Source organism: Arachis hypogaea, chromosome 13, assembly GCF_003086295.3.
Source record: "Arachis hypogaea cultivar Tifrunner chromosome 13, arahy.Tifrunner.gnm2.J5K5, whole genome shotgun sequence".
NCBI lineage: Eukaryota > Viridiplantae > Streptophyta > Magnoliopsida > Fabales > Fabaceae > Arachis > Arachis hypogaea.
This window is the reverse complement of record NC_092048.1, coordinates 3,415,109-3,438,743: the sequence shown is the minus strand read 5'-3', so window position 1 is coordinate 3,438,743 and position 23,635 is coordinate 3,415,109. Positions and strand designations below refer to the sequence as shown.

At 33.5% G+C, this 23,635-nt stretch overlaps 2 protein-coding genes and 1 pseudogene across 8 annotated transcripts; 1 reads left to right on the top strand and 2 right to left on the bottom strand.

Moving 5' to 3' along the window:
- Positions 1-1,837: 1,837 nt before the first annotated feature.
- LOC112736504 (homeobox-leucine zipper protein REVOLUTA-like) lies at positions 1,838-8,448 on the top strand (annotated as a pseudogene).
- Positions 8,449-9,080: 632 nt separating this feature from the next.
- On the bottom strand, positions 9,081-12,313 carry LOC112736503 (CASP-like protein 5A2). 3 transcript variants are annotated; one of them, XM_025786001.3, is made up of 4 exons: positions 12,059-12,313; positions 11,365-11,710; positions 10,353-10,485; positions 9,081-9,666 (listed from the first exon to the last, which is right to left on the bottom strand). In XM_025786001.3, exons 2-4 carry the CDS (start codon positions 11,625-11,627, stop codon positions 9,475-9,477), a joined length of 588 nt encoding a protein of 195 aa, XP_025641786.1. In that variant the 5' UTR covers positions 11,628-11,710; positions 12,059-12,313; the 3' UTR covers positions 9,081-9,474. The 3 variants fall into 3 exon arrangements, with proteins under 3 accessions (XP_025641786.1, XP_025641788.1, XP_025641787.1); XM_025786003.3 differs by having other exon boundaries at positions 11,365-11,753; positions 12,059-12,260; XM_025786002.3 differs by having other exon boundaries at positions 11,365-11,773; positions 12,059-12,239.
- Positions 12,314-13,532: 1,219 nt separating this feature from the next.
- LOC112736501 (uncharacterized) lies at positions 13,533-19,913 on the bottom strand. Of its 5 annotated transcripts, none has more exons than XM_025785993.3 (10): positions 19,418-19,913; positions 18,718-18,777; positions 17,792-17,884; positions 15,538-15,641; positions 15,314-15,418; positions 15,152-15,222; positions 14,930-15,047; positions 14,756-14,828; positions 14,180-14,371; positions 13,533-14,009 (listed from the first exon to the last, which is right to left on the bottom strand). In XM_025785993.3, the coding sequence occupies exons 4-10, from the start codon at positions 15,572-15,574 to the stop codon at positions 13,766-13,768; spliced, it is 840 nt and encodes a 279-aa protein (XP_025641778.1). In that variant the 5' UTR covers positions 15,575-15,641; positions 17,792-17,884; positions 18,718-18,777; positions 19,418-19,913; the 3' UTR covers positions 13,533-13,765. The 5 variants fall into 5 exon arrangements, with proteins under 5 accessions (XP_025641778.1, XP_025641780.1, XP_025641781.1 ...); XM_025785995.3 differs by having other exon boundaries at positions 15,547-15,641; XM_025785996.3 differs by lacking the exons at positions 17,792-17,884; positions 18,718-18,777; positions 19,418-19,913 and adding an exon at positions 15,882-16,949 and having other exon boundaries at positions 15,547-15,641.
- Positions 19,914-23,635: the final 3,722 nt, after the last annotated feature.

The following is a 23,635-nucleotide window of genomic DNA, read 5'->3' as shown; positions in this document are numbered from 1 at the left end:
GGTGAAACAATTGTATAGTACAAAATGAACGGAACATTATCTATTATACAAAATCAACTTCAAAACACATGTGTCTACAATTTAGAGATTATCAATTCAATTCATAACACCTACGTCCGTTGAATTCAATTCAATTCAATTTAACAATTGTATTCAATTCAATTCGATTGAAAAAATAATATATTAGCAAAATATTGGTGATGGCGATAACGAAAGAGGAGAAGAATAAGAAGAAGAGGAGGGGGAGGAGAAGCAGAAAAAGAAACTGCGTGCGCGAAGAAAAAGGAAGAGGAGGAAAAGGAAGAGGCATGCTTGAATTTGAAAGAAGAGGACGTATACGTATATTTGAAAGAAGAAATGCGTGTAATAATGCTATTTTAATGAGAGTAATTTTTATAAGTGTTAGACCTACTTGGATAAACTTAAGTGAAAAAATACTTAGATGTGCAGCAATCTTGTTGATTTTATTATTTGTATTTGATTTAAACATGTTAAACATAACTTTTCCATTTTTTTCATTTAAATAGGAAAAGTAAAATAATTTTGAAAAAGTCAATTAGTTATAACTCAAATGATATAGTCTTTCCATACTCATCTAAGAGATTGCGGGTTCGAGTCTTTTTATCTTTGGTAAAAAAAAATCTTGAATAAGTGAGTGCTAAGAAAATATATTCATTGATGGGTTTTTTGGGCAAATATATTTGCTTTGTATTCAAACAATCAATTTTTAAGAATATTTTTAGATCAACTATATAAAACAAATGGAATTGATTCTAAAAGAAAAAAAAAAGGTTTTAACCTTTTTAAAATAAATTTAAATGAAATAAATTTTGATCAAAATCAATTTTCATTTTTTTTAAAAATTGAAATAGGGCGTAAGGCCCAACCAAATAAAACTAAACAATTAAATGAAAGAGGGAAATTTAGGTGAGTCATAAAAAAGGAATAAAAGTTTGAGGAATATAAAAATGAGTCAATTATTGCATAAATTTGGAAAAAGGTTTACTAAACATACGATGTGTTAAATCCAAAACCTATATAATTATTTGTTTACTATATTAACAACTAAAAATACTATTATACATAAAAAAAAATCATCAAGCCAATTATATATTTATATATAGTTATACATATTACAAAATATTTAAAATATAATTAAAGTTTTAAAAATCAAATCAATAGAATTAGATATTCAAAGTTTTAGAAATTCAATGAAAATTAAACTAGATATAATAAAATAAAATAATATATTTACATATAAAATATATAATTTTTTAAAAAATAACATTTTTTATATTTTATTATTTTAAATTAATTAATTATTATAAGATCGTATTGGTTTGTTAAATAATTTATTAATTATTTTTTAATTATTTAACTGATTTATTGTCAAACTGATTTTTTATTTGAACCGTACGGGTTTAATAACCAATTTTTAATTTTAATATTCTCAAAACCACAAGTAAAATAAACAAACCTATAATAAATTAATAATCAAATTTATTTATAATAATATAATAAATCTTAAAAAAAAAATCACATATATATTTTTATATTCAATAATTAATTAATAACTTATTATATATATATAAAATATAATTGATTAAACATAAATTGTAAAATTACTTTTTATGATCAGTTTATTTTAAAATTACTTATTATTTCACAATAAGTAAAAAAAAAAAGGAAAAAATTTGTGTAGAGAGTTTGGTGGATTGTAAAGACTAAAAAGAGTGTAGAGTGTAGAGAGGGGACAAGAGAGTGGGGCGTGAAAACAGTGGGACCCATAAACGTCATTTCAAAGGATGGACAGGGACAAGGACGTAAATGCGCCGAAAATATTTATAATAAAAAAAAACACAACACACTCGATTTTCGTGTCTTTCTCTCTCTCTATTTTCTTCTTCTTCTTCTTCCATTTTCCTTCCATCTCAATTTTCCCGGAAAATCCTCCCACCATGACTAGGGTTTCTCCACTCCCTCCTCCTCCTTCTTAACTGTAACAAACAAACAAACAAAAAACTCGCTTTCTCTCTCTCCCTCTCTCTCTGAGACGAGAAACAAACAGGGACAAGAACAAGAATACACAGACACACACAAACGACAACATTGGTTTCCCCGAACTCACACCTCTCTATTCCTTCCTTCTCCATCAAGCTCCATTTCTTATTCTCTCACTCTCTCACTCACTCACTTTCTCTCTTCTTCCTTCCTTTTCCCCCTTTTTTATTCTTTCACACTTCATCCTCTTCTAAAGTGTGTTCAACGTTCAAACTCAATCTTGAAATTTTCCTAAAGTTCCCATTTTGTTCCTTCTATGGATTCCTCATTCACACTCACCTTTGAACAAAACAATAAAAATCCTTAGAGCTTATCAGGACCGGTGTCTTGCCTCTCACACCTCACTAAAAATCATTTTTTTTTTCTTTATGTATGGTTTTTGGTAGTTAGTAGTGTGAAAACCAAAAGGGAACAAGGTTTTGTTTCCTCTTTCAGCTGGTATACATAGTCTGATTTACCTCTTAGGAAATTTGGAACCATTCCCTGAAGAAATAAACTAATTTTTTTTCCTTTTTTTGTTTTTGTTTTCTTTTCTGAAGTTTCTTTTTCTTCTTCTTTGTGCTTAACCAAACAAGTTTTTCTATGCCAGAGCCCATACTTCACTGTCACCAAGGGTCCTGTTCTTGTTTTGGCTAGAACTTTGGGTTTTCCTTTTCAACTTCTTTGATTGTGATTTGGACTTGTGTCCTTTGGGATAATAGTAAGGAGGAATCATGGCTATGGCTGTGGCTCATCACAGAGAGAGTAGCAGCAGTGGTAGCATTGATAAGCACCTTGATTCTGGGAAATATGTGAGGTACACTGCTGAACAGGTTGAAGCTCTTGAAAGGGTCTATGCTGAGTGTCCAAAACCAAGTTCCCTCAGGAGGCAACAACTGATCCGAGAGTGCCCCATTCTTTCTAACATTGAACCAAAGCAAATCAAGGTTTGGTTCCAGAATAGAAGGTTTGCCTCAAACTTTTAGTTTAAACATCTCAATTATTATTATTATTATTTTTTTTTTTTGGGTTGATCGGGGTGTTGTCATCTAACAATCTTAATTTTGTTGTATTTTTGGCTTCAAAGATTGCAACTTTTTGGTTATGTGAATTGTGGGGTGTTATTGAAATGGAATCATAATGGTGCAGGTGTAGGGAGAAGCAGAGAAAAGAAGCTTCACGGCTTCAAACTGTGAACCGGAAGCTTACAGCAATGAACAAGTTGTTAATGGAAGAAAATGATCGGTTGCAGAAACAAGTGTCACAGCTTGTGTGTGAGAATGGTTACATGAGGCAGCAATTGCAAACTGTAAGTATATATGAACACACGTGCCTGTGTGATTAGCAATTTGTCACCTAATTTTCAAAAGAAATTATAACACTCAAAATGTATTTTTTAATGCACTACTATATATGTGCCATGGTTTAGATTGAATTAAGTTTTGTTTTTTATATCAACATGTGATGAGAATATAATCAATATATATAGAGTAATTTTATGTTTTGGTCTTTTGAAGGGTTATTTAAGTAATTTTTGTCCTTAAACACTGCAGACATCAGCTGCAACTACTGATGCTAGTTGTGATTCGGTGGTTACTACTCCTCAGCATTCCATGAGAGATGCTAACAACCCTGCTGGGTAAATTTGGAGCTATTCGCTGAACTTTCTGCTTTTTATATGTACATATACGATGAAGCTTTATCTGATTCTTTCTTTAATTGTTGAGATGTTTGCAGACTCCTATCAATTGCAGAGGAGACTTTGACAGAGTTCCTATCCAAGGCTACGGGGACTGCTGTCGATTGGGTCCAGATGCCTGGGATGAAGGTTGCTGTTCTTTATTTTTTGTTAACTTTTTTTGGTGATCCTAGAAGTGAAATTAATAAATGAGTTAATAATTATTGTATTTGGGGAGATCAGTATTGAGATTTTCTTACGATCATGTTAAAAGTTTAATCTGCTAAACTTACGGATTTCGCTTCTTTTTTTTTTCTTTGTCGAAAAATATTGCCAGCCTGGTCCGGATTCGGTTGGGATCTTTGCCATTTCACAAAGTTGCAGTGGAGTGGCAGCTCGAGCCTGCGGTCTTGTTAGTTTAGAACCTACAAAGGTAGTGTATCGTCTTGTAAATAAGTGAGTATGATTTGTGATTATTCTTCCATTTCTTTGTATGCAAGTTAAACTCTGCATTCTATTCGAGTTTTGAATTTCTAAGTCCCTAAATTTTTAATAGATTGCGGAGATCCTGAAAGATCGTCCATCTTGGTTTCGGGAGTGTCGGAGCCTAGAGGTTTTCACGATGTTCCCTGCGGGTAATGGAGGGACCATTGAACTTGTGTACACACAGGTGAGAATTCACATACAACATTTGACAATTCTTTTTGTTTATTACTCTCGAGTAAAATTTGAAATTTTTTTTTCAGACATATGCTCCAACGACACTGGCTCCTGCCCGGGATTTCTGGACTCTGAGATACACTACAAGCCTGGAAAATGGCAGTCTTGTGGTGAGTTTGCGTTGGACTTACGATAAAACTGTGACTCTCACTTTTAAAGTTCTGCTTTGAAGTGAGACGATGCTTTCATTATTTTGCACTTAATCCATCTGATTCCACTTTTGAAGGTTTGTGAGAGGTCTCTATCTGGTTCTGGGAGTGGCCCTAATGCAGCTGCTGCTGCTCAGTTTGTAAGGGCTGAAATGCTTCCTAGCGGCTATTTGATTCGACCATGTGAAGGTGGAGGGTCAATTATTCACATTGTAGACCACCTAAATCTTGAGGTTTGACCGACTGCTTTACAATTTGGCATCTGTTTTTCATTTCTTCTTTCATACATTAACCTGTTTGTTGTTTTCTTCCAGGCCTGGAGTGTGCCAGAAGTGTTGCGACCACTTTACGAATCATCAAAAGTGGTGGCCCAAAAAAGACAATTGCAGTAAGTTTATCATAGTTAATCTGTTAAATAATGTGTGTAAATTATCATTGACTAGTGTCATAATTGTGAATAATGTCCAAATCTGAACTGCAAATCTTTTTGATGATTTCGTCTGGTATGAGTAAATAATATGGGGAAAATAGATGTTAGACTGTGCGAAGACATAATCTGGAAGTTGTAAGGTTCTGTCTTTATGACATACAGATTGAATATCTCCGTATATTTCCCTCGTTTCCTCTTGTTCATCTATTCATGTCTTTAAGCTGTTGTTAGGGAACATACTTTCATGTCATTCCGTATTTTAGAAGATAGTTATTAATTGATGGTTCTTGTGATAGGCACTTAGATATATAAGGCAAATAGCCCAGGAAACAAGTGGTGAAGTGGTATATGGATTGGGTCGGCAGCCTGCTGTTCTTCGAACATTCAGCCAAAGATTGAGCAGGTAGGCAAATAGCATGAATCACTGTTTCTTTGAAACTTATTTCAATCTCCAATTCCATTGTGTTTATTTTGCATCATTCTCTCCTATACGATGTACTCATCCTTGGCTGAAATTGAAATCTCACACCTACAGAGGCTTCAATGATGCTGTGAATGGATTCAATGATGACGGATGGACTGTACTAAACTGTGATGGTGCTGAGGATGTAATTATTGCAGTTAATTCAACCAAGAATTTGAGCGGCACTTCTAATCCTGCTAGTTCCCTTACATTTCTTGGAGGAATTCTCTGTGCAAAAGCTTCTATGTTGCTCCAAGTGAGTCTGAAAATCCAATTGCCTGAAATTCTCTGCAAAAGCTTCTCCTTGCCGGGATATTACTATTAGTCTTTTGTGCATGACATGGAAAAGTGAAACTGGCTTTTGAAAAGTTTGATATCGAATATGATCATCGAGGGGAAAGACATTCTTTGATAAAATGTGAACATGGTGATTTGAAATGGATGAAGAGTTCCTTAATATACATTGAATTGTTTTCTGACAAGTCTTTTATATTACTTTGTTTTCAGAACGTTCCTCCTGCTGTTTTGGTTCGCTTTCTCAGGGAGCACCGCTCAGAGTGGGCTGATTTCAATGTTGATGCTTATGCTGCTGCATCACTGAAAGCTGGCTCCTATGCTTATCCAGGAATGAGGCCTACAAGATTCACTGGCAGTCAAATAATCATGCCACTTGGCCATACAATTGAACATGAAGAGGTAATTTGCTTTTTTCATTCCCGGCTACTTGCCACACAATGTCTTTCCTTTTCGGGCCGATAATGATTTGTACTTTCAAGCAAAATCGCCAACAAGGTTTCATTTTTATTCCAGATGCTGGAAGTTATTCGGCTTGAAGGCCACTCTCTTGCCCAAGAAGATGCTTTTGCTTCTAGGGACATTCATCTCTTACAGGTAATGCGTTCGACTCTTGTTGAAGTTGGAAGTTATTCTAATGCAATTCTTTTTAGCTATGCAATGTCAGGTTAAATGCAAGTATAATTTTTTCAGTACGGCATTGCTATTATTTTTTTCAATGATGTGATTGTCTGATCAAATGTCTCTGAAGTGTTAAGATTTTCAATTTATTCTTACGAAGATATACTTCATGCTGATGTTTCTTTTGGCCTTATTTTTTCAGATATGCAGTGGAATTGATGAGAATGCTGTGGGGGCTTGTTCTGAGCTTATATTTGCTCCAATCGATGAAATGTTCCCTGATGATGCTCCATTGGTACCATCTGGCTTCCGCATCATCCCATTGGATTCAAAACCAGTTGAGTATTGATTCTTTTGCATCATCCCTTCTATTTTTTTTTTTCACTGTTGCTGATATCGGTCTATGAACCCTGTATGTTACCATGTTTCAGGGCGATAAAAAGGATGCAACGACTTCTAACAGGACCCTTGACTTGACATCTGGTCTTGAAGTTGGCCCGCCGACTACTCAGGGTGCAGGAGATGCATCATCAAGTCAAAACACCCGATCAGTGTTGACCATCGCGTTCCAGTTTCCTTTTGACAGCAATTTGCAAGATAATGTTGCTGTCATGGCACGACAATATGTCCGTAGTGTGATTTCTTCTGTCCAAAGGGTTGCTATGGCTATATCTCCTGGAATGAACCCTAACGTTGGGTCCAAACTATCTCCTGGTTCTCCAGAAGCCCTTACACTAGCTCACTGGATCTGCCAGAGTTATAGGTAAGTTCATATTTTTGTTAAATGATTATAGGATTAGACCCATTGAAGCATTATAGTTGGTATTTCTTTTTGGGAAAAAGGCCTAATAGTAATGTCTCTTCCCAATAACAGTTACTATTTAGGGTCTGACTTGCTGAGATCAGATTCTCTTGTTGGCGACTCGATGTTGAAGAGTTTGTGGCATCATCAGGATGCCATTTTGTGCTGCTCACTGAAGGTATGTATGGTTTTGGTTTCGGTTTTTGTAAGTTTTTCTGATGGCCCTTAAAATGCATACCATGCGACAATTATGTGATATTCTTTTGTGCGACAATTATGTGATATTCTTTTGTGCATTGCAGTCGCTGCCAGTGTTCATCTTTGCGAATCAAGCTGGCCTTGACATGTTGGAAACAACCCTAGTGGCTTTACAAGACATCACATTGGATAAAATTTTTGACGAATCCGGTCGCAAGGCATTGTGTGCAGACTTTGCCAAGTTAATGCAGCAGGTAATTTCCAAATTGAACCAAGTCTAGAATGAATGCATTTGGTTTGCGTTTTCATTTTCCATATGTTTTGTAGGGTTTTAAGAAAATAGAGAAAACAGTGAAAATAATAAAAAACCGATTTTTGTTTTCACAGCCTGTTTTCTCTTTTAATTTCCGAAATTTTGAAAACAGAAAACACTTGAAATGAAAAGCAAACTAAATGCACCCTAAGATTTTATTTTTGTCGTTTAGTTTTTTCTTCGCAAATCTTGAGAATATAATATTTGGAAAATAGAAAACAAAAGATGGAAACTATGTTGTTTCACATTGTTATTGCATTTTCTTGTTGCAAACTACACTTCCCTATTCAAAAAATGGTGAATTTGTGTGTTCTTGTATCAGGGTTATGCTTATCTACCAGCTGGAATATGCATGTCAACAATGGGGAGGCATGTTTCATATGAACAAGCCATAGCATGGAAAGTGCTTGCTGCAGAAGACAACACTGTTCATTGCTTAGCTTTCTCTTTTATAAATTGGTCATTTGTATGATAATGGATCCAATTTGGTGTTTCCCACTTTGAACATTAAAAAAGAATTGAAAGGGGCAAATATGGAAGTTCCAAATTTTTGTTCATATACTGTAACTCACAGGATCAAGTTTGCATTTAATTCGATTTCATTTATTTCTTATTGTAGTGCAGAGACCAAATTATGTTGTAAATTTTCTTTAGTGCTTTTCTGATAGTTTAAGGAGTTTCATGTTTTTCTGACAACTTAGTATTATAATTCATGCTGATGACTACTAATGTTAGTATCATATGTTTTTGTGACCAACCACTTACCCCCCCCCCCCCTCTTTTTTTTTTAATTTTCAAATAGATTATTTTTTTGGGTAGGGGAATAAACTTTTTCAAGGTAAAAAAGGTTACAGAATATAAAATTTAGAGACAGAATATTATTGACAAATATTATTTTGAAAGTAACTTATATTTATAGGTAACTTTTTGTTTGGAGGTTTAGGGAGTTAGAAAAATTTGGATTATCTTTGCAATAAGTTTACCATATAAAAAGTATTTTTCTCAAATATATTATATATGATAAGCTAGATACAATATTTGATAATCCCCTTTAATTCAAACATAAACATAAACTATCAGAACTTATTTTTCATAAAAAATTAAATAGTTATTGAGAATAATTTTAATTCTATAGTTCTCCTAAAGCACAAGCACTATGCTAAAATAAGAACAGAGTTGGTTACAAGAAACGCCACTAATACTACTAGATGATTAATGTTATTAAGAGTGCTTAATCATTCGTTATTCACAGCACTAATCATGTTAGTGTTAGATTCCATATAATCCCATCAAACATAAAATTATCTCAAGAAATTTCTTGATATTATTTTCTTTGCCCCATTATTTTGCAAGATTTGAACTTGAAACCATCTTTAGAGGATAAATTTTTAATCATTTAAACCAACCAAGCATTGATACAAATTTCAATACAAAAGAAACCACCCTATGAACAAGTTAACATTGAACCTCTGGTTTGGTCAATGAGATTTACATGCAACCATTGCATACTAACAAAATACCAATCTTAAAAACATTTGGGGTAAGGTTAACACATGATGGCAACACTCATTTTTACGAGTTGCAAAAGTTTCTGTATTTTTCTGTGTGTATCATTGTTAAGACCGTGTTTGGTAGCTCGGAGAATACGAAATACAGATATAGAGACACAGCTTTGTATATCTGTCTCTAACTCGAAACAATATCGTGCATCTCTCTATCGCTGTATTTATTTCTTACTCAGTTACCAAACGCGGCCTTATGTAATTTTACCGGGATGCCAAGGACCAGAAGTTGAGTAGGAAAGAAGGAACTGTTGTAAACCAAGAAATGAAGGCCATGCCGGTAGCAGTTTCGAACTGAACACAGTGGTTTTGTCCACAGCTTCCAAGGTCATTATCTATGAGCACGGTTATCCCCGCTGATGCGCAAGCCGCAGCAAATGTAAGTGTTGATGTGACCTGCATGCATGTAAAGACACAACAACAAACAAGTCCTGTGAAATTAACAGCACTGCAGCATTTTCATTTTTCAGCAGGGGGTAAAAAAAAACATTGCATAAGCCAAAACTAAATGCTCCATGTGTCTAACATCATGTTTAGTAAAGACTAAAGACAATAGTAGTTGACTGAGCTTTTCAGTTACAATTCCTCAGTGATTGCAGTTAAAATAAATGAAAGTTGACCAGCGTTATTTGAACACGACATGTGATATTTGTACTTCTACCTTTTGCACCAAGCCAACACGCACGCCCCTCTCTATCGTTGAGATAAGTCCAATATCTCATCTAACGATGGAGGAGTTTGTGTTGTTGACTAATTGTATGCGATAAAATGAGTACACAAAATATTTCTCTTTGAACATATTGATAAGAAGTGTGGTGTACATCAATAGAAAGTTCAAGTGAATGGTATTGGTTTGCTTTCTCATTTTCACTGTTTTCTGTTTCTAGGATTAAATAGGAGATGAAAACAGAAAACAAAATTTTATTATTTTCTCTTATTCCTTCATAAAATTTTTAAAACAGAAAATAAAAATGCAAACCAAATGCACCCAAAAATTGCTTGGAAGGTGTGACAATTATTTTGCACTACAGAATTTTAACATTATTATTATTGAGGCTAGCGATTTACTATAGAGATCTTACCCCATCACCAATGGTAAATAAACTGACAACTCGGTTGTTCTGCAAAGACCTCCTTACTAAAAGGGCGTATAGGTCGATAATAGCCAATGAAAGGCTCCACAAGCACTGCAAGCCCGCAGCTGCAACAAGGTAACTGATGCAAAGAGAAGAAAAGGGATATTACTAAATTGGATAGCATTTCATGAACAACAAAAGAGAATGGACAACAATGGAATTTTATTAAGCATGGACAACAATTCTGTTATTTGTTGAGTGCACTAACTTAATACACAACAGAAGTAGAATCTGTAACAAATTAACCAAGCCATCTTAGCAAAATAACCGGTTTTCAAACCCACGACATGCTAAAGGTTAATACTTAATAAATCTTAGTAGAGTCAAACGGATTACATTCTATGAAATGCAAAACTCTGAATCTAATTTGTCTGTAATGGAATAAAATTTTCAACATGAACAGAATCCATCATGCATAGGGGAACCCTAAACTGCAATTGTATGATAATTTCGCAAGCATAATTCATTGGAAGCTTGTGTTTATTGCAAGCAGGATTTCATATGAACCATGCATCCTCCATCATTATCACACTTGTTGATATAGCTATATATACAAATGAACAAGAAGAATGACTCACTAATTGATTAGGCTTAAGCTGCAAAATTCTCCCTCAGAATCAAATAATGCAATCTAGATCCACTAATGGCATTATTTATCATACACATGTAGCAGATGCTTTGACAAAAAAAAAAAAAAAAAAAAAAAACTACCCAACCAATGTTTTTGCAAAAGAAAATGACAAAAAAAAGCTGACATTTCAAGTATCCAATAGACACAATCACACAAGTCACTGAATTGTACATACTCTAAGATCCAAAACTTCATAATTTGACCAAACCTTTCACTCCAACATAGGCTTTTTAACCGTCACAGATTCACAATCACAAACAACATTTACTAAAAAGAATAAAGGGGAAAAATCACATTCATAATAGTAGTCCAAATTTGATTGATTACCAGAAGGCAGTTACAGAAGGGAAATCACTAGTAGACGCCATGATGGCAAGCGCAGCCGCAGCGAAAATAAACTGAGAGACACGCAGACATAGGCCACCGGATGTGCCTGGCATGCCTTGAATATCCTTCATCCTCACCCTTGGAGGAGGGTTAATGTTGTTATTGTTGTTGTTGTTGTTGTTGTTGTTGTTTTGATCACCGCCGCCGCCTTCAGTAGTTGGAACTTCATCAATTGGGTGAACCGAAGCATGGCTCACACTCATTTCTTCTCCAAAACACACTTCAATTCATAATCATGCCTCTATCATCAATACCATCCAAATTCACTTCCTTTTCCTCACCAAATCTGATGATGACATTCATAGAAACATCATCAATTCCCCATTTACCTTCACATGAATGATATGATCTAATCACACAATCAGAGACTCACATGAACAAATAAATCAAAAGAAAAAGCAACCAAAAAAAAAGGTGATTTTATTAGAAAATTTCCATTTTTTAACCTTGTTTGATTAATTCATTGAATGCCCTTTAATTCATTTCCATGAAAGACTACAACTTTAACCTCAAAATCAGCCAAGAACACCACATGAATCAGATCAGTTTCATTGATTCCTTCATTAAATAAAAAAAAAAAACAAAAAACAAAAAAAAAAACAAAAAAGAGGGGAAATTAGAGAAAAAGACATACCCAGAATCAGAATTGCAGAAACATGGAAACTGAAGAGTGGATTTTTCAGGTTTGGTGAGCTGATGAAAGAGCAGTTGTTGAATAAATTTTACTTCTTTGGGAGGGTGTGTTTGGTGCACGCGTCAACACTGAAGACTTGTCATTGTTCCTCTGATTTGGCGTACCAGCTGCTCCAAAATAATAAATAATTACAAGCTTAATCAGGTTTTTCCTTTCTTAATTTTTATCATTTTATTTATTTAATATTTTTTCAGAAATGGTGAAATTGATCTCTCTATCGCCATTTTACCAACAAATTAACTTTAAAAAATACTTATATTTTGAATTATAAATGTAAAATTAATTTATGTTAAAAAAGGATAATAATATCTAAATTAATATTACTAATCCTTAATTCATGTATCATTGATGAAAAAAATAAATGGAAAACAATATATTTCAAATCGTTAATTACAATATTATAAATGACTAAATGTTTGATTAACCATTTATTATTTTTAAACTCTTAAAAGTACAAAAAATTATTAATTACATGATAATTTATTTTTATAATATGGTCAACATATAACTATTCAATAAAGGAAATACAAATATAATCAATTTGGATTGATCCAATGTTATTTTTTTTCATTTGCTTAAGTATTAGTATTATACAAATAATAATTAGAGCAATTAAATAATATTACTGTATTTTTAATATATTTGTATTACTCATGATATATGTAATTACTAAAATTTATCTACTAATCTGTTTGAATATATATAAATTACATAGTTTGTAATATAAGGGTTTTAAATTTGATATTTACTTTCGTTAATAATTTTGTTGAAAAATTTGAATTAATTACATATGTTTTTGGTACCAATAAAACAAAGCAAAGCAAACAAAATTAATACCAATTTTCTTTTATTTTTATCAATATAAAAAATAAAAGGATAACTGATTTTGATATATATATTGTTTTTTAATAAATTAATTTTACTAAATACATATTTATCACAAAAATCCACATTTTTCTTTCACTAAATCTACGTCTTAAAATTACTAGTATAATTGGGGCATTTTTTAATTTATTCATTATAATTTAACTAACTTAAAAATCATCCATGCAATATAAAAAAATATAGTAAAAAATCATTGCAGCTACAAAAATGGCAGATTTTCCCTGGTTTTTAAAGAACCACTTTATACTTTCTCCACGTAGACAAATCCTCCTTTTATTCTGGTAGTAAAGTTATTTGTAGAAAAACAAGACTATGAAATAGAGTAATTAATGAAGTATTATTTGAACGATATTTTATGGCAACAACTAATAAATACTGAATTTGAATGATGATCCCTCACATCATCCCACCTATGCATAATCAAACCTATGATGTTATGTTTTTAAAGATAGAATTTTTAAGAGACTAAAAATAGTAAAAGGAATTCTCCCAACACCACAACATATCATGAAAATAGGAGTTTTCTACCTTAACAAAAAAGTAAGCATTCTATATTGAAGAAGAATCATTATAACCATCTTGTATAACCAAACAACTCTTGTATTCATCTTGTACCATACGATGATGTTATGTATACAAGATGAAATAATTGCTTTATATGACCCCACCTATACAAGACTACATGGAATCATGGCCTAGCTAGTAGCATCAAAGATGAAAATTTGTTTCTCTATTGTCCTAAATGGATCTCATTACTAACATTTACATAGGACCCCAACAAGATAAGTACATGACTTCTCTTAATGATTCCTCTGACTGCTTAGCTTTTTGGGACCTCTTGAGTACTGTAATGGAGCCCATAGCAGAGGAAGAAGAAGGAAACTGTGAAAACAATCTAACATGGCTCTTCACATGTTGTTGAACATTTATGAGAACATAGTTCCACCTACACACTCCTTGGTCCTTCAAAGCCTCCACAACTCCAAGGCTTTCTAGCTGAGCTACTCTGTATTAATTCCTCTCTCAAATATTGAACAAGTGATGAATAACTATGTATTTTGATTCATGAAGTAGCACAAGGTTGATGTTATCTATCTATATAAGGAAGTTTTGTGGTGCCAAAGAAGTTTGTAGCATCACTGAATTACTATTACTGACACCAAAAGTAATAACAACCTGGAAGCAACGAATTTTGCTATGTTCTCACAACTTGAATGCCATTCCTGGTCTGTGAAGTAATTGACAATGGCTTGCATGCAATCATTCAAAAGCACTAATAAACCTTGAAACTGGCGATCTAGGAATAGACGTATAATGCTTTCAATGAGTTCTTCAGCTTCTACAACAGAAAATGCTGGTTGTTTACTCCTGCAGGGAGAATAAAAAGGCGTAAGTTAACATTGTCACACCACTAAACAAGGATGTCAAATCATAAATCATGTCCTAAAATCATTTGTCTAACTTTTGAATCATGAATCATAACACACACTGCCATTCAAAAACACATCAATGAAAAAGCCTAAAATAACAAGGATTTACGCCTTAAATATGTAATATACTCAAGTTACAAATAAACACTTAATCACGAATCACTATGGTACAATAGACATTAGTGATGGTCAATAAACTATGATGACCCAAAAATCATTAGTAAACACTTAATTCGGGAATTCTTTAAGTGTGCCAGAGGTAATAAAGTAACAGAAAACCAATTCACATAATTGTCTAAGTAGATTCACTGTTGTGGCTTACCGCATTAGACAACAAGCAGTGACAAATTTGAGCCAGGCTCGAATATTTTGGGGTGGTTCTCCAGTGTCAGAATCTAGGAGACAAGTAGATTTTCTTAAAAGGACGGCAATAAATTTATGTAGCAATGTCTTTGCTGTTCCACTTGAAATTCTGAAAATATCTCAACATGGTTACCTAAATTTTTGGGTTCACCACTGGATGAAAATTCAAAAAGAAACCCAGAAGTGTCAAGAGCTCTTCTCAAATCTGAGTACTCAGGAAACCAACCAATTTTGACAGGCAATTGATCAACCTAAAAATATGATGCTATATTAAATACTAAAGTATCAATTGAAAATATATTTAATCAAAACATGCTCGGTCATAATTGTTACCACTACCAACATCTATCATTACCAAAAGGAAACATAACAAACATGTATTTACAGAGGATGAGTTTCGGAGCTCTTCATTTGATGAATATAACACTGAACGAACAAACAAAAATAGATGAGTGACAATCTTACTGCTATGCTTAAAGCTGGTAACAACATAACATGAGACTAAACTTTCACCCACTTGTGTTGAAGGACCAAATGGCTACTGGTTTTTCTATATGGCCACAGAGGAATGCTAATTTTGTAAGCCAACCATTGATGAGCAATCCTTGAAGAAAGTTATCACCTGAAACAATGCAGCATCTTGACATAATCTTGTAGAAGTTGGTATTTTGCAATTCAAAAAGGAAATGGTCTATGTTTTGACCAAAAGAGCCAAAAATACTGAATGAACAAATAAAATACCATAGCAACCTTTCTCTGCTGCTAATTCCAAGCTCATTGTTCAAAAATGACTGCAGAAGGTTGCAACTTCCAAGCTCAGGAAATTCCAGTGGCGGAAAGGCTTTCTGCATCTCATGAAATGAAAATTAAAAGAATTCAAATTCACTAATACTAATTAGTTCAAGTGAAAATGAAAAGAAAATGGTAATTAACGAAAAAGCAAAAATTTATGCATTGGTAACTCATTATGATGGAAGAAAAATTGCATCACAGCTTCGATAAAAACTAAAGATGCGGTATGGCAGGAAATTTTTGCATGTACAGCCAATTCAAGCCCTAAAAAAGACGGGGAGAAAGAAAATTACCTTTGGCATTTTAAGTATGTCATTGATTCCCCACTTTAGCTGAAAGCCTATTCCCAAAAATCTGATGCCAACAACGAACTAATACAAAACAGACGGAGAAGGAGAAGAGAGTAGACGTAACACAACAATCGTATAGGAGAGGAGAAGAGCACGTTACTTTGGTGAGAGCAAGAGAAGAAGGGTAATCCAGAGTCGCAGAGAGTGACAGATAACCTCACCTCACCTCTAATCACTCATTCCCTCCCACCTTCTTCCATTAATGGATTCTTCTCCATCCAAGAAGCATTTCCATTCATTTTACAATCACCATCACCACCAAAGATGGCTTCTCAATGCCTATCACAAGAACATGTGATACGTGCTCGAATAATCGTTCGGCATTAGTATCACAATTCATGAACCAGCCAAGACCAATAAATCGGTCAGCAGCTGCTACAACTGAAGCGTCAAATGATGTTGATGTCATTGCAAGATTCATCATAGGAGATGGTGATGAACATGCAGAGGTGGAACTTGTGGTGGACACTGGAAATGAGATTCTGTGGAATCTCAATAAATCCCCTCAAGGGCGCTTAACGTGCAAGAACTCAAGCAGTCTTTTCTGCTATGACCCACGGTGTAACAGCCTAGGAACTCATTGCAGATTATGCACTCTGGCAAGCGTCTATTGCAGGTTTCGAGAAGAGTATGGAGGAAGCTTACATACGGAAGGCTTTCTTGTCCGCGACAAGATTCTGCTCAGAACACTACGAAGTCCTTTCCTGGATCTAGGAGAAATCACCTTTGGTTGCAACTATCTCGCTAGGCGACGATCAGACCAAAGGAATCATTGGGTTGAGTCGAGGTTCCCTCTCCTTAATCCAACAACTAGGCATACTGAAATTCTCACATTGCATTCCTCAGCCAGGGAAGACGGGTGCCTTGAGATACCAAAGAGAAAGGTGTGATGAAACCCTCCTCTGTGATCGTGTGAACCAAATTTTAAGGTACTCTTTCCCTACATGAGAAATGCAGTGTGAGAATTTCACTGTACCAATTGTTGGATTAAGGAGAGAGGACCTCAACTCAACCCAATTATTCCTTTGGTGTGATCTCGCTTGCAACCAAAGATGATTTCTCCTAGATCTAGGAGAGTACTCCTAGTATTCTAACCAGAATCTTGTTGCCGACAAGAAAATCTTCCGTGACTAAGCCTCCTTCATATCCTTGTCCTGCAATAGGCGCTTGCAAGAGTGCAAAATTTGCGGCGAATTCCTAGACTGTTACACCGAGGCTCATGGCAGTAAAAAGTTTCTTGAGTTTTGCACATTAAAGCGCCCTTGAGGGGATTTATTGAGACTCACAGAATCTCACTTCCAGTGTCCACCACAACTTCCACTTCTGCAAGTTCAACACCATCTCCTATGGTGAATCTTGCAATGACATCAAGATGTTCTTTATTTGTCACTTCAATTGTAATGGCTACTGGCTCCTTGGTGGGTGGTTCATGAATTGTGATACCAATACCGAATGATTGTTCAAGCATGTATCACAGATTCTAGTGATAGGTATTGAGAAGCCAACTTTAGTGGTGGTGGTGGTGATTGTAAAATGAATGGAAATGATAACGGAGACAATCAGAAAAGACGCTATGAACAATATAAACGTCAGAAAAGACGCTGTGAACAATATAAAGTTCCAAAAAAGACAATTCTTCTTTTTTCTTTGTCGAGCACTTTTTTTGGTTATATACGAGAGGGAGAACCTAACTACTATCTCTCGATTACCCTTCTCACTCTCGCTTTCACGGATTCTACTCTCTTCTCCTTCTCCGCCTGTTGTGCACTTAAATCTGCTTTGTATTAGTTCGTACACAAATAATATTTAATTCATAACAAAAATTGCACTTCGAACAGAACACAAATGCTTACTTATTAGTTACTTTTCCGTCACTCTTATCTCAAGATGTAATGTGCTTCATTCCATTGTTTATTGACTTTTGAACCACAACGGGTTCTGGGGATCTGAAAGAGAAAAAGTTCATGTTATATAATCATATGACTAAATTGAGGCAAAGAAATCCCAAGCAGTTTTGTAATACATCTGTAGGAGTGACATGCAAATACATCTATACAAATGATGCTCAAATAAATCACCAATGCATGAATGCCTGAAACCAAACTTGTAATGCTGCTAGTAAGGGTGTTCGCGGTGCGGTTTGGTTCGGTTTTTTAGAGAAAAGTCATCCGATCCAATAGTTTAATTAAACTGCGGTTCGGTTTTTTTTCTCAAGACCATCCGAACCAAACCAAACCAATTAAAATCGGTTTGGTTTGGTTCGGTTTGTTCGGTTTTTTCAATCAACTCAAAGAAAAGCATGCCATACTATTTCACAAAATTTTAACATTAAAATCATCTAACACAAATACGCAATAACTAACAAAAATCTTGATTCAATGAAATTCAACGACAAAAGAAATTAAAATAAATGAAACTCAGAATCACAATTTCACAAACATGTCAAGGAATTCCTAAATGTAGTAAAACAAATGAACTAACTCTATTAAATGACACAAAATAACACAAGACTAACAGAAGTGTCATTGCATTATGCAAGAAAATAACACATCTAAAGGTATATTACAAACAATAAAATTCTTCCTTTCTATTTTTAATACCATTATATCAATATATTTAAAATGTTTAAGACATCTTTCATAGTACAAAGAACTTCATAACTTGCAATTGAAATGCACTTTCTCACAAAAAATGCAGGCAATACATAAATACATTGTGCCCACCTAGTTCTCTTGAAACTAAAAGCAGCAACCAAGACATGTGTAGAAAGACCAATTACCTTAGACAATTGCACCTTCTGTTCATCAATTATATTGATTCCAAGTTCTCTTCTTGTATCCTGCCAAAGACCAATACCAGATAATGAACAACAAATACTAGGAATCAACAACAATGAACAAATAATTAAAAAACAGAAGCAGAAACACAACAAAATAAAAAATTACTAGCATTCAGCAACAATGAACAAATAATGAACAACAATGAACAAATAGATTGAACAGAAATTGAATACAAATAAATCACAAAATCAACTCAAAAAAAGCAAAAATAAATTAAACCCAACAGCTCAGAATCACATAATCAGAATTATTAATAAATTAAATCACAAAACAACTCAAAACAAACAACTCAAATTAACAAAATCATTAAACAAGCACAGTAATCATTAGTATTATTAACAAAATTTCAAAACAAGCAAAATAAGTGCAGAAAACTAAAAATCAATTCAGAATCACATAATCACATAATCAGAATCACAGAATCACAGAACTTGAACTAAAGCAAATTTGAACCCAGCAAGTCAGAAGCACAGAATCAGAGTTATTAACAAGAAATTAACAAAACCCTAAACAAATCCAGCAACTCAGAATCATAGAAATTATAATTAACAAAATCAAACCCTAACTATTTCATAATTATAAACCCAATATGTCTAATTGCTTCAGAATTCAGATACATAGAAGGAGAGAAAATCAAACCTGAAGTCAAGTGGATGGGACAGAGGAAGAGCACTGGAAGAAGGCCAACCGGTGGCTGCTGTGTTGTGGGTGGCCAGGCCAGAAACGCAGCAGTACTGCTATGGGTGGCCACAAACGGTGCTGCGGCGGGCCAGATCGGTCCTGTTGGTGGCGCTGGGGTGCCGCTGGATGGTGCTGGACTGCTGGGTGGTGTAGTGTCTACGACCGCGAGGGTGGTGCTGGCTGGGGCTGGATGGTGCTGTCCGCGAGGAGGGGCTGGGAAGAAAGGTCCGGTGGCGCTGGGAGAAAGGCTTCGACGGCGCTATGAGGTGGTGGGAGGAAGGGGTTCGCCGGCTGGGGAGGTGCTGCAAGAAGATGGGTTCGCCGCCGGCCTTGGGTTTCTTCGAGTGAGACTTAGAGTGAGTGCAGAGAGTGAAATTGAGAGAGTGAGAGTAGAGAGCGGCTAGGTTTACGTTTGGGGGTGGGGGGTTAGGTTAGGTCACGTTAATTGGGGGTTGGGGGGTTTGGTTCTTAGGGTTTTGTATAATATCGGTTCGATTCGGTTTGATTTTTATTGTTAGAACCGAAAATCGAATCGAACTGCAATAAAAATAGTAAATGCTTTTTTTTATTTTTTCGATTTTTAATTTGTTCGGTTTTTAATTTTTCGGTTCGATTGATCAATTTAGTTCGGTCTGGATCAATTTTAAACACCCCTACTTACTAGTATAAAAACAATCAGAATAAGGACACATTATAAGCTCGCTGCTAATTATTATACAGAAAAAAAATGTTCGGTGAATTCCCACGATGGCCTTACAGAATATTATTGACAAATATTATTTTAAAAACAACTTATATTTATAGGTAACTTTTTGTTTGGAGGTTTAATAATTTTACCATATAAGTATTTTTCGAAAATATATGATCAGCTAGATACATTATTTGATAATCCCTTTTAATCCAAACATAAACATAAACTATCAGAACTTATTTTTCTTTAAAAAAATAGTTATTGAGAATAATTTTAATTCTACAGTTTTCCTAAAGCACAAGCACTATTGCTAAAATGAGAAGAATAGAGTTGGTAGTGATGGTGGAATCAGTGGGCATGAAAGTAAAATCATTTTTAACCTTCTATAAGGACAAATGTCAGTGACCAAGAGACAAGAAATACACGATAAAAGTTCTCAATTCTTTCAACTTAATCATTTCCCATCACATGTAAAGTTAATCTTGATTGGAAATGAATTTGTCTGAATGAAAAAGCCATAATAAAGAATAAAGATAAAAATGAAACAAAAAAGCTTATAAGTTACTTACAAAAAACGCCACTAATACTACTATCAGATCGAATTGGATCAGATCTGCACACTAATCGGATCGAATTGTGGATTTTGTGTAAATATTCGCATATCTATTCCGCATATCACAAAAATAAAGAAATAAATAAATAAATATTCTTTTTATATTTTATTTCAACTAATAATTATCATATATCTTGTATTATTTTAATTTATTATTTAAGAAATGTATGTTTAATATTATTTTAAAAGTAAACATATTTAAAAAAAGCCAATGAATAATAGTTCAAATGGCATAGTCTCCCCATACTCAATTAAGAGGTTGCGGGTTCGAGTCTCCTATCTTTGGTTTAAAAAAAAAAAAACATATTTAAAAAAATAGAAAAAATAAATTTTATTGATATTTTTTAATAAAAAATAAAATTTTAAAAATATTTTTGTATTTTGCAGATATATCCGACATCCGATCCGGATTAGATCCTAGCTTAAAAATTGTGGATATTGGATCCGATCCGCGTTCACCCTACATGTAATTATTAATTTATAAAAAAACCAATCATAATCTAAACAAATAGAAGAAAGACCACTGAGAGGAAAAAAAATTGAGACGTACGGAAGTGTTCCATCGGCGACGAGCACGGTTCCAGCGGCGAGCACGACCCCAGCGGCAACAAGCGGGACCCCAGCCGCGACAAGCACGACCCAGCGGCGACGAGCACAGTTCCAGCAGAAATGAGCTCGGGAGTAGCGCGACAAACACGAGACCAATGGTGAACGAGATTAAGATTGACGCCAGGGAGCAAACGAGGGACAAGCATTCTACATCGGCGACAAACGGATGTAACGACAGTGAGAGTAGAGGTTGAGAGTGAGTGGGTGAACATGACACAGGCTGGGTTTCGAGGGAAGGGAAAAAAATTAGAGTTAAATTTGGGTCTGTAGCTTTGTAAAATCAGGAAAATTTACATTTTTAACCAAGTGGGCCATGTCCACCCGTGTTTGGCAATTTTTTATTTTTTTTGGACAAGATATTTTGGATACGAGAGATATGTGTGTCCCACGAGTGTATATGTGTGTCGTGTGTCAAACGAGTGTATACGTGTGTCGTGTCGAAAATATAAATTATTTATTATTTTTAAATTTTTTTTAACCAAAGATAGAGAGATTCGAATCCACAATTTCTTAAATGTGTATGGAAAGACTATATCATTTGAGCTATAATTTATTGGCTATTGTTTTTAAACTCTTAAAAGTAAAAAAAAAAGTATTAATTACATGATATTTATAGCTAATTTAGATGAATCGAATGCTTTTTTTTTATCTATTTAAGTATTAGTGGTTTTAATTCTATTTTGTGTATGTTATAATTTATTGACCAACAACAAATTTTTAAATGAAATTTAAATTTGTAATAAATTAATCTTTAACTTATAAAATTAAAAATATACTATAAAAAATTTAAAAATAAAAAATACAAATATTTAATTAGATAATATCATATATTAAAATTTATTAAGATTATATATGAGAATTTTGTAATAATAAAAATATTTAGTTAGATGTTAACCGAAAAAGTTACACACTAATACTTACTAAACAAAATTCGAATAAAAAGGACAACCTTTTGTACGAATGAAAATTTTGAAAATTAGTATATTATAATAAAAATGTTATGCATAAATAAAATATTAATTACTATATATATGTATATAAATGTGCTTTTATTTATATATATTTTTATCTAATTTTTATAAATAATAATAATAATAAATTTAGTTAATATATATTTTAAAAATATATGATAATATTATTATCAATAAAATTTTTTTAATATTTTTTTATAAAAATAAAATAAATATATTAAAATTTTAATTTTTTATTTTTAATAAATTTTTTAATTTGTAATATTAATATATGTCTTTACACAATTATACAAGTTAGCTAAACCCTATTAATAATGTGAATTAAGCAACTCTAGAATGATACGCGCTGCTCCATTGGCGTGCTGTCACTTTCTTTCTTGTCCTTCATCCCCATAATGTTCCCTTACATTTCGTGTCGGTAGTTTTGTCTGTCACTAAATTTGATTTTTTTACTAATAATGACAATGAAAATGATTTATTCATTAAATATAAAATTAAATATGAGCTTATAAAATGCTCACATGGATGATGGATCTACTAAATAAAAAAACACTTTTATTCTTTTAATTTAACTAGCTAGTGTTTTATAACAATTAAACAAACATCAACAAAAGTAATTACAACTAATGAATTTAACTACCATAACTATTTTACTACTCCCCCGTGAAGCTTGGAAAAATAAATGAGGAGTAGGTATGCGATGGCTTTCCTATGGTGGCTGATGACGAAATTTCTAATTAATTTTAAAAAGTATCTTTATAAATATTTTAAAAAAGTTTATATTTTTTTAAATAAAAATAATATTTTTAATTTACCATGAGATAATTATTTTTTAAAAGATACAAGTAATTTTTTCAACAAAGTTTATCAAACTTATGCTAAGGCAATAATCTCAGCATGGATTCTTTTGACTTTCAAAGTGTTATCACATATTAATGTTCTTTTTATTCTCGTAGTATAGTAAATAAAGTTATTTGTAGAAAAACAAGACTGTGAAATAAGGTAATTAATGAAGTATTATTTTATGGCAACAACTAATAAATAACGAATTTGAATAAACAATTATCCAAAACTAATAAGAGACTAAAAATAGTAAAAGAATTCTCAAGAGAAAAAAATTGAACTTTATTTAAGAGTCTGCCTCTAGTCAATAGGTCGCTGTATGCACAAGGTGATTTAACAGTCTGCCGCTAATTATTGGGTTGCTGCATGTACAAGGTGAGATTCGAATCCCCATGCCAGCACTTACTTAAGTGGACAAGTGAGCTGACCACTCGACCAACTCAAATTTA